Below are 12,374 nucleotides of genomic sequence, written 5' to 3' on the forward strand. Positions count from 1 at the left end.
TAAACGAAAACAGCAATAAATGCAATAAAACGAACCTCGGCCGCCATTACAATTCCATAAATTTAACGCTGTTCTCCAACTCCGCTGTGCTTCCTTCTGTCCGTAAAGTTTTCGAGGGGGAAAAAGCATATACCTCGAAAATTTCACTGAAATCGAAGCATCGGTCCAAGGGATATACGACCATTTTTCGGACACGCTACGTACGAGCGGAATAATATTTCCAGTCGGATCGATCCGACGTAAAAGAGAGAAACCAGAAAAAAAATGTTCCGAAGCTCAACAGGAGGGTTCTCGTGCGTGATTACGACCGAGTTCGTTTTGGACCGATCGTTTCGATATTCTCCACCATCCCCTTCCTATTTTCTACAGATTTCCATTTCGAGTTTCTAGCACAACCTCGCTGCAACTCGATCGGTTTCATCCCTCTCGATACAAAACTTCGACCTTCGAAACATGCCTCGAACAATTTTTCCCTAAAATTATTATTTCCTTACCCATGTATCACATCAAAAATCTCAAATTTCCTTTCGTTGTTCTCATAATTTACCACATTAAGCATCACACCAACGAAACCTTTATTTATTTAAAAGCAATTGAATAATCCTATTCATCGATCACAATTACATACCAACCAGATAATCCAAGATACTCCTCTATTACTTTTAGAAAATAATAATAATATGATATTAATCATCACAGCAATCCTCGAAACCCGAATCGAAGATTAATTCAAAAGCAGTTGTCTCGAATCATCTCGCTTCATTAATCACAATTGCAACTTAACAAGCTCAACTACGAATATCACAAACGATATCATCATCCCTTCTCTCTCTCTCTCTCTCTATCAATCCATATTTTTCTGCCCGAAATACCAATCATCTTCCAACCATAAATCACGTCTATCTATTACGCGGAATGTTAGCCACGTCACTGCATTAATCGGTGGTCGCACAACCAATAGACGCGTAGGTAATTCCGAGGTTTGCTCGAATACTCGTTTAATTCGGAAGCGAGGCCGGCTTGTAGTCGGCCTCCGTTGCCAAGGATTTGCATATCTATGAGTGCATCCCGATGTAGATACGCGCAAGAGGGTGGTGTGCGCCGAAGCCGCGTTCTGGGGGATAAAGACAGAAATACGGGAGAGGGATGTAGCAAAAGGGGATGCACGGCGAGGGTAGCAATTGCGGGAAGGTCGTACGGCTATTTGTAATTGTAATTAGCAGCGGGCCAATTCGTTACACTGGCGAGAAGCTCGGCTCGAAATATTGTGACGTTTAAAAGAGTTATTCTTTTCTGTTTTGTCGTGATTCGCGAATGAAAATATCCGAACTGCTGTTTTACTTGAGGAAAATCGTCCAATTTTTGTGACGCGTGTAAGGTGTAATTTTACGAAAGAAAATTTCTTTAAGGACGAAATTAATCCTTGATGTTTCAGCATTGTTACAATAAGAGAATATTTTTTACAATGATCGAGCATTCATAATCTGAATATTTTATATATTTTATCTCGTAAAAATTCAAAGAGGAATTGCATGTATTCTTGTCTGATATAGTTACGATATTGTCGAAATTTAACTTTGACAAGCATATTCTTATTTTCGACGATTATTTTATTCGTAGCAGGAATATGGATATTAGTTATTGTACATAGGATCGAATTTCGAAAACGAGGGGTATATTTGACGAGATGCTGCGCGTGTTCGATAATTGGATGAAGATTTTATGCAGGGTGCAGCATCACGGGCTCAGTCGACGTATGAATGAAGCGTAACGCGTTGAAACTTTGATGAAATCTCGTGTGACGAAGATTGAAGAGATAAAAGGAGATTTTTGCTAGCTTTAAGGATGTGGTGAAGAGAATATCACGTGTTACGCGTTCTCGTGCAAAGTATCTGTTGGAATACGTGGATATCGGATACTTTTTACCGGGATTCTGGAAAAGATATGCTGATTTATGGGGTACCGTCCATGGCTGGGTGAGGAAAAAAGAAAAATGATGAAAGTTTGAGAATATCTTAGATGGATAAAATATTGTTGTTTCAAGATTTTGTATTAACAAGAGATTAAAGAATTTCATTCTTTCAATCTCTTCAATCAGCATTATAAAATTAATTCCTCTTCAAATTCACTTCAATTCTCTTTAAACGTGTCAAACTTCGAGGCAGATTCAATAAAGATAGAAGCATTGTAGAATAGGATCTTATGAGTTTCGAAATTTCGCACAGTGAAACAACTTGTTCCTTCGAACTGTGATTTCACAGACAATGTTAACTTCAATTCGAATAGATTATATGCATTACAAGCAGTTTGATGACTGGCGCGATGCGTTATCAAAGCGATTGTGATAATTGTAATAGTCAAACTATTACAGATCCCTCAAAGAAAAAAGAGAAAATCGTTGCGTTTCACGAGTCAGTGACAACAAAGAGAAATTATATCGAGAAACGAGTGGAATGACTTTTATTTCGTATTACAGGGGAAAATTCGAAGGAGAGGCGAAATTGAAATCTTCTTTTGCCACTTGGTTTTCAGCCGGAGCTTCGAATCGCGACGAGTCGAGCTCATTTAGAAGATGCAACGATTGCTAGAGAAAATGAGATAGTTTTGCGAAATTGCGAGACTTGTAGAAAATCTGTTGCTGAATGAGATGAAATGACAATCAAGATGATAAGGAAATATGAATCAAAGCAAACGAATCTCGTTGAAAAGTTGCATTTTGGCAATTCGTTTCATTTTTTTTTTTTTCCTTTCTTTCTTCCTTTTTCGTTCTATACACTTCGTTTTTTGGCTGAATAAGGATCTCTTGAAGATGGAATAAAAATTTAATTCAACAAGAAAAGTTCTTTCGTTAAAGCTTCCTTCTTATTGTCCTAGATTTCTCTTCCTTTCTTGTCTTTCGCATACTTTGCTTTAAAATTAATCCTTCCTCCCTTAATTCTCAAATTCTCTGCCTACATACTTAAGATTCTTTATAAAATTGCCATATGGCTTATGATTTAAATATGTAAACTCAAAAATTCCATTTATTTTATTCCATCGAGGATTGATAAAATATCAATGGGCAAGAAAGTGCCACGTATTTTATCTATAATTTTATAATAATTCAATTTAAACTAAATGTAGCAAAAATTCAAAAGTTTTCGGAATCGGAAATAACCCATGATGGGCTCGCTGATCACACACTCGGTATATATAGTGAAAATGTTTAGAGTTCGTGTTCTCATGAATAATTCATATTGGGTAAAGTAAATTTAAATTCGATATTTGCAAATGCCTCTTCATTTTTCTCTTTCATTTTCTCCCTTTTTTTCTCCCTCGTGGTTTGTTAAAAAGATCATGATGATTATATACCGATTTCAATTACTGGAATCGTTTCTCACGTACGTAAATTCGACGAAACTCGATGATTTCCTCTTTTTATTAAAAAATGCCGGTCAAATTAGTATTGTTGGAAAAAAAAAAAAAGAAAAGAAATTCGCAACGTTGGTGGAATATTCCGTTGGTGGGTTACTAATTGGCGCGCGAAAATGTTCGATAACTAAAAAATTCGCAACGTAATTTGCCCTCTTTGTTACTTCGATATTTTCGAGTTTGAATATCTCGTCGAAACCGACGATCATTATTTCGGTTGAATGAGCGCGCTTTTTAACCCGTGGGAGAAAGAAATCAAATTATTCGTGGCACGTACGTCGATTCGATTTCGGGAAGCTTATCGATCGACTATGAATTTTTTGTTCCGCGAAGTTTTCATTCGTGGGATGATTTTAATTACTTGAAAATCGTTGATCATAAATATTACATTGTTTGTCGAATATCTTTTCATCCTTTGTCCTACTTTTTCCATTTGTTCATTATTAAGCATATAGGGCGTTAAAATTATTGAAATGTTTCATAGAAAATGACAATCCATTTAAAAACTTTGAAATCTAGATATTTAAAATTTTGTTTAATCACATTCTATCAAAAAAAAAAAAAAATGATCGATGATCGATCATATTTAACAATGAATGGAATATTTATCGATAAATATCCTATTTATTTTGACCAAATTGTTTACAGTACAGTTGTATTTCGAGAGTGCATTCACGCAAAATGTATTGTCTAGTATCGTGATGCGGTTAGGAAACGAGAAACATAATCGAAAAGATAATGGTAACACAGTTCGAACAAAATCGTCCATATATCGTGAATTTTCGGATAAACCAACGGAATTGTGTTTCAAAATCGATGCGTTTTCCTGAAATGCATATAGGCAATGATATCTTATTTTAAAAATGGTAGTTGCGGATCATTAACGATGCAAAGTCTTTCAATTCCTCTGGCAAATATATTAAAATTATATATAATGGATCACTTTTGAGTTAGTATGGTCGTAAATCGATTGCGGAACTGGATGGGAATGAAACAGGTCAAGCGAAGGAAAGTCAAGGATTAAGTGAGCGAGAAACGTGGTTAGTAATCGATTATTCATAGTTTGAAATGTTCGAATGCAGTGATTGGTCAGTGATTAATAGTTATTAATTGATAATATTAGAAATGATATATTTTTTATGATTCCATAAGTCAAATTATTTAAAATGGATTTTTAAATTTAATCATGAATCCTACATTTTTATTTTTATTATTTCTTTTTTAATAGCAACCTGAAAGTGAATTTAAATTTGTATCTATATAATGAATAAACTTGATGAAAAATTTTAATAATGTTTCGAGAAAGTATATAAAATATTCTTTGATTATATGTTTTAAAATTGGAACATTGTTTCTCGAGATAGATATATCATTTTATCTTTCAAAAGATAAACAGAATTTCAATGAACAGAATATTATAATTTCATTAAATGGATCGATATATATATACGATTTGATATAAAAAAACTACAATAAAAGCACAGGAAATTTAACTAAATATATATTATTTTAGAATGTTTTCAACAAGAAAAAATTCATTTCTGTTTTGAATTTCCATTATTAAATTATTCTTTGTGTTTTATATTCTCTTGCTGATAGAATATAAAAAGAAAACGTATACGTATGTTAAACAAAGCAAATTTTAGTTAAAAACATTTTCAAAATTTAATTTCCAAAGCATTTAATTTTTCTATGGATCAAACATTTAATCGGTTTCCGTAAGATTATAATAACGAAAATTTAATTGAAAATTTCAATCGTGAAAATTTCGATAAGAGTTTTATCGACACGAGTATTAAAAATCAGTGTCACGACTAATCATGACATTGTCGTGTGTATCTTCTCCTTGCGTTATATGCACTTTGATGAAGGTTAGCGCTTCCTCCAGGGCACAATCTCACCTCATCGGCTAGTTAAATTAGTAGAGTTCACAGTAGTTATAATTCAGAGACGTTTCCACATCCATGGGCATGCTTCAGAGTAGCAGTAAAATGTAACGAGGTATAAAATCGACGTTTCTAACGCATTGTGAAATATGCATATCGCGCGAATTTTGCTGGTGAATATTCTGAAATTTTACAGACACAAGCATTTGTGACCATTAAAATGTATATAATTAGAGACAGAGGAGAAGAGGTTATGCTTTGACAAATATAAAGTTCATCAAAAGGAAGACAAAGTATTCAATTTATATTTCAAGAAATCTTAATTACGGTTTGAGATAATTCTATACTTTGTGAAAATGAAACGAATGCTGTTTTTATCCTTCCCATTCTATATTCTTCGTAACGATAAGCTAGTTGGTACATCGAGTAAACAAAGAGAAATTTTATTTTTCCCTTAAAGTATAATCCTTCTTCTTTCGATACTTATTTATCATAAATATTAATCAATTTTCGTAATCAAGAGGAATTTTCTTCTAACTCAGTTTGTGTGGAAAGAAAACACGATTATTTACGACGAAAATACGTCTCGAGAAGATACAGTAGAAAGAAATGTTCAGTTCAAGAAATTGTAAAAAATGGCACGAAACGCGCGAACAACAATAACAAAAAATACTCGAGAGAGAAAGAGAGAAAGAAAAAGCTAGTACTCTCTTTAATGGAGAAACAAAACATCCATACGTACACACCGTTATACACATAATCGATACGTGCAACGTCAACAAATTAAATCTAGGCGAGGAATGGTGGGCAGTTCCGAAAGAATGGCGTATTAAAGGTAATGCATTGCAGGATACGAGCGTTAGACAATCCATCCGGATTGCATCTGACAGGCTATTGTAGGCTATCGTAGAATTGGCTGCGCGTTCCCTTTTTCGAGGAAGGAAGGAAGGCCGCATTTCCTTTTCGCGAATGGGGAGGAGTTGGAAAAAAATACGAGCACCCTCGAAGAAGCTCTTTTCCACGAGGATGGCTCTCCCAAAGGAGAGAGGTCGCCCCGGCAAGCAATCTCGCGAAATTGGACCGCGCGATTTCGCGTCGTTCCGTAGGACGTTGCCATTCCTTTGGTTTTCGTTCGCGCCACGGCCCTGGAAATTATTTCGAACGAAATAACGGATCGAAACAACGCTATTGAAAAGTCGAGGAAACCTTTTTCTTTTTTCTTTTTTTTTTTTTTTTCGTGGGTGAAAAATGAAACGTGGCTACGATGACAAATGATTCCGATGATTGAGTGATCTCGAGAAGCGATCGATCGATTTTATTCGAGATCGAAGGAGGGGGAAGCGAGATTTTAGTGACACATCGATCATTACGTTAATTAAAGGATGATGGATCGGATGGCGGATTGGTGAAATCGAGGGATTCACTCGCGTAATTTGATTCAATTTAAGGGACAGCTTTTGTTGTCTGGCAATGGCCGTAAATGGAATTTTTAGTTTTGTTCGGTGTTGTGAGTAATACTATTACATTTTTGAGTTACACGAATTAAATTGGGCATATCGATACATTTATCCTTTTATTGCCATTTTGCCATATTGTAGTTAAATATTGAAATCCTAATATTCGAGTGTGAATTAAATATTTAGAAAGTTTGTTTATCGACAAATTTTATATCTACGAATTATTAAGTAATAATAATTCATGAAAATTAACGCGTTAAATAGTTATTGAAATTCGCGTTACATAAAAGTAATCGATACACGGTTTTGGCTGGGGCGCGATGTGTCAAAGCTTTTGCGCGGAAAAGCGGAAGATTAAAAAAGAGGAAGCAGATGAAAAGTGAAAAGTAAAAAGACTTTCTCTACTGCATAGAATATGTGGTATACGAGACACGGAATATGCAGTATACACCGTGTACGGAATATGAGGTAATACAAAAACTGAAACAAAAAGAATTTTACTGAAATGTAGCTTGGAATTATAATCGATTATAAATATTATAATAGAAAAACTAAAATTCTGAATAAAAAAAAATTAAATTATATCGTTCGAGAAAAGATAGAATCTCCACGAAATTCCCCTACATATTAACAATTCTCTCGAGAAAAATTATTTCCCTTCGTCGTTCGACGATCTCGATCATCGATCGATCGAGAAAAATTAATAATTTAATCCTCGTCAATTAACTTATCTCGCGTGACACACGAACCCATTGTAACGAACAAACCATCGGTCGTTTCCGTCTCAGCTTCCCGTTTGTTTTCCCGGTGATTTTTCCACCTAGAGACAGAGATATCCAACCTTTGCCCCCTTTGTTCCACACTGTCCCCGTCTGTCTGGCAGAATAAGTAGGCCCAGTGGGGATTAAAACCGAGCGCACGCGTCACGTGCACCCGTGGATAGAGTATGTCATTTAGTGGCTTTGTTCGCCCGTACGCTTCCTCTTCCCGGTTGTCTCTAACACGAGGCGTGTAATGTTACGCCTGCGAACGATCGTCACAACGATCCTACGAACCTCGTCGTCGATCTTTAAAAAAGAAAAAAAAAAAAAAAAAAAAAAAAAAAAAAAAAAAAAAGAAAAAGAAAAAAAAAAAAAAAAAAAGAAAAAGAAAAAAAAAAAAAAAAAAAGAAAAAGAAAAAAAAAAAAAAAAAAAAAAAAGAAAAAGAAAAGAAAAAAAATCGCCTTCTTCGCAAAGATCCCTCGTTCGATTAACTTTATTAAAGTTTATCGATTCTATTCGGAAAAGCTTCAATTTTTTCGCGAGTTTCTTATTTCGATTATTTTTACATTTAATTACGAAATTTAATTAGTTACCCTGTAAATATCGCTCAATTTCCATCATCGAATTTTATTAATAATCGATGTTATTATTCAAGGTAAATATATACGACAGTAAACAATGCTAATTAATTTAAACCAGTTATGATAATCAAACTGGAAATTATCCCCTTACTATTTATCGCTTTAATTACTACAATTTCTATTCGATAGCAACTTTATCGAGTAATTCATAAAGAGAATCGAACTAGAATAATTTCTCAATAGCCGAAAATCGTCGATTCTAAAATATATACACCCCATATAAATGCAAGAGGATTTCGTCAAGGGGACAAGCTAACGTTGAATAACCGGATGCTCGATTGCACGACACGCGATTCCACGATCGTAAATTACAAACAAACGTCTCGACGACGTCGTTTCAACCCCCCTTCCCCTTCCCCGATACTTTCGAGAAATTGGCGAAACTAAAGTCGTAAAATTATACTACGTGTCCCTCCGTCCCCTCCCCGCCGATTTCGTGGTTCGCTGCCTCGCGAAGATATACGAGCGCACGTACACGTACGTGAAAAGTTGAAGAGAAAAAGAAAAAGAGAGAGAAGGGATTGCGTTCGCCTATTTCAACTTTCCTCGAGGAGGCTGGGAAAAGGAAGAGATTTGAAAAAGTTGTTTGGTCAAAAGTACGGGTGGAACTCGGTCGAGGTGGGCATCGATCGAGCCTCTAACGAGCTGCTGCTAACTAGTTTCGAGGCGAGATCGTTCTCCTTATTTGAATTTCCGCGTGGCAAAAAGGGGTAGCAACGGAGGAGGTGGATTTTGCCCAACGTAGGGGTGGAAAAACTTACCCGAGCCTTGGGCGTCTGCTTCAATCCGATGGCTGGCTGGCTTCTGTTGCTCTGGAACAGATAATTGTCAACGGTCAGTGTGAATGATTTATTAATTTTTTGCCGGGTTAATTACGACGCGGGAGAAAGGGGGGGATTTTATTAATATTCGACGCGACTTGGCCGTCTTAATTATTCCGGCCACGTCATTGGCCGGGTAAGTATAATTTTTTTTTACTAACGAACTTTTGCGAAATTGCGCAAAATTAATGGAATTGACCTTGAATGTAATCGAGAATGGTATATTGAAGTTGACGAAAGAGATTGGAATAGGAATAATGTGATTCTTTTTTTTCTTTTCAATTTTAAAAAGTATTCGAGAGATATAATCGTATTGTGAGTGTATTGATGATTCGTTATTGTTTTTAATTAATAAAAGAATGTATTAATTAACGAAGATAAAATAACAAGAGAAAAATGTTTATGTTCAATGGAGATAGAAATATTTGTAATTTCGTCGTAAGGACGAAAGTCACTAAATCCAATTAAAATGATAAAGTAGCAATGGAAAGCAAAGGAATTGTTATAATATTCTTGCAGTTTCGTCGTCTGAGTTTTATCATGTATTTTTCAATACGTTCAAATGAAAACTGTAAACGAAGCATTCATTTTGTGAGCGACAGGAGTAGAAAACAAAGGGGTTCGAAACTTTTTTAGGGGGATGTAAAACGGAGGAACAAAAATATTTTTGGTTAAAACGGCTCGTGTTCTGCAAATATCGTATATAAATATTTTCAGTTTTCCTGAAAATGCTTTCCGGTGTCTACTATTATTCATAAAGTTCCCTTTTTATGTCAAAACTCCAATATGCCATTCGTGTTTTTCTTTTTTTTCAAGTTACAAGCAAATATTAAATATAATTCGAATATAAATTGAAATACGCGAAAGAAATAATTAATGGCGTTTATGCTTTTTAATATTGTTGCACCATTATTATCGTATAATTTAAAATTAAACACAGAATTGCTCTCTTGAACATTATTAACCAAAGTTATTAGCAAATTTCCTTCTCGAATTTATAATTAATAATAAATTCCCACTCTCGTACAAGCTTACCAATGAAACGAATACACGCATCTACAAATGTGAATTTTAAAAATTACAAACTAACCGATGTTTTACTCGATATAAAATTGAGAAAGTTGCTAAAATATAATAGAATTTTATAATCGATTATTTTCTATCAAAAAGAAAAAACTGAAAAATTATTCCTCACTTATTATACACATCGATATATTCATCTCCCAAAATCAGATAACTAGCTTCTCAAAAATCGTCTTCAAAAATATAATAAAAAATCACATGGTACAAATTTCGCATAAATGCGTATAAATACATTAAAAAAAAAAAATAATAGAAAAATAAAAAGAAAAAATATTGCGCATATGCCGATAGATGATCGTGTCGTTATCTCGTTCCTTTATGGCGTTCAGAATGTTGTTTCCCCCCCTCCCCCCCGGCAGCGAATAAATCCGATCGAGGAACGTGGCACGTCGTTCTGGCGCGGATATCTGGCTGGCATAGGAACAAACGATAAAACGATAAATTCATGGGAACTGTCGAACCGTGCGCAGTATCGTCGTGTCATTGCTGGGAACGCGTAAATCTTAATTGGCCAATCGAAAACGGTGTGGAAACGGCTACGTTAACCAACAACTACGGAAAACTCGCCGTGTGAACTTGTCTGATGACGAAGCAAACTAAGCGCGGCCGGAAATCGAACTACGATTTTAATTCGATTCGTCCTGTTCGTTCGCTCGAGTCGAGTGTGGTTGGTTCCTTTTGCGGAATAATTTACTTAAACGGCGATGCTATGTTGTGCAGATGTTAAACTAGAAAAAAGCATTGGAAGTTTATTGAATTGTGATCGGTATCGTTGCAGAAACTAAACGTGTGAATTCTTATGGAAAATTTGAATCTTAATGCAAAAATATATTGAATATTCGAATATCAGGGAATAAAATTGATTATATATAAAATTTCTGTAATAATATTTAATTTAGCTGTAGCAAGAGGACCTTGTAAATTAGGATATTTTCTGAACGTATCTTGAGGCGTGTTGCAGATAAAAATGTATTTTCTATCGTGCATTTATAGATGAAAATTTATTTATGAAATAAAATTGATTTTCTGCTTTGATTTTGTGCAAATATTATACCTAGAATCACCGTAATTAAGTTTTGTTAAAACGGTTTGAAATATTTTATTTTGAAAAAGAAAATCGATTCAGAAATTTCACCATCGTACGAAATATCGATTCGAAAAGTCAAGATCGATACGAAGAGCATCAAGATGAAGATTCTCGAATAATCTATAATATATTTCGAGGTAGTTGGAATCAACAACGAATACTGTAGCAAGCAACAACGAACGTGGTGCTAATTAAGCGGTTTATCTCGATTAATTCCGGATAATTGCGTAGGGTAATTAGTCCAATTACTCCAATGGTTCGGCATAGCGCGAATAACACTAGTCCTTCTCGACACATCCCCATTGGCTGAAATGTCGCAAACTCGACCGCAGCAACTGTTATCTTCCGAGCTTGGTCCCACGTATTTCCGGTTATCCATTTACCGAATTGCTTTACATAGATTTCGCGATACTTCAAAACTATTATGAGTGCAACATGCATGCTCTCCACTAGAACATTTGGTTCCAACAATGATTCCAAATAATTTTCACTTAATTCGATCCTCGCCAAGATTGTTCCATTCAGTAATTTAATTATGATAAAATACCAGAAATTTTCGAGTGAATTTCATTCGAATATTATCGTGAATGAATTATATTATTCATCGAATTTTTATGTATCATTTTATACGCGATTGAAGCGTATAAAATATATAAATTATGAACGTTTCCTAAATCGTCAATGCGCATAACATTTTTTTGAATTTCGTTGCATTTCTCTCTCGTTTGCATTATCGTTCTTTGCGTTAATCGAAAATCGATATCCGCCATCGAGAATCTTGCTCGACTTTGGTATGGTACGGTGGTACATCAAATGTAATATAAAATTATATTTCTCGCCAAATATATTATTTTTTTTTAAAGCAATTTGAATCATGCCTCAGTCAAATTGTATCAAATCGTAGATTATTCGACAAAATCATTTTACGAGATTTCCAAGAGAAACGTTTTATTGTTTTATTTGACGCAAGCCCGTGACAATTTCGTATCGCTTTGTTAAAATTCCCTTCTCGTTCCATTTTTCATTTCCACATTATGCTTCATTCATGCGTCGAACGTCCACGAATAAAATGCATTTTGTTACGGAATTTCAGTTTCGATCATATTTTCAAATCCCTATAAAATAGATTAATCCGCGAGATTAATAATTGTGTTTCTCGTCGCAATGCCATCTAAACAAGATTTTTCTTTTTTTTTTTGTTTTTTTTTTTTTTTTTTTTTTTTTTT

General features: G+C 34.6%; 1 protein-coding gene across 1 annotated transcript in view; it reads right to left on the reverse strand.

Annotated features, from left to right (window-relative positions):
* Positions 1 to 8,156: 8,156 nt before the first annotated feature.
* LOC102679376 (mediator of RNA polymerase II transcription subunit 15-like) overlaps positions 8,157 to 12,374 on the reverse strand; it is a 94,022-nt gene continuing 89,804 nt past the window's right edge. The window contains 1 exon segment of the mRNA XM_006616878.2: positions 8,157 to 8,969. Coding sequence (XP_006616941.2) covers positions 8,748 to 8,969 — 222 coding nt within the window. The 3' untranslated portion in view covers positions 8,157 to 8,747.

Source organism: Apis dorsata, unplaced genomic scaffold (assembly GCF_000469605.1).
Source record: "Apis dorsata unplaced genomic scaffold, Apis dorsata 1.3 scaffold_285, whole genome shotgun sequence".
Classification (NCBI taxonomy): domain Eukaryota; kingdom Metazoa; phylum Arthropoda; class Insecta; order Hymenoptera; family Apidae; genus Apis; species Apis dorsata.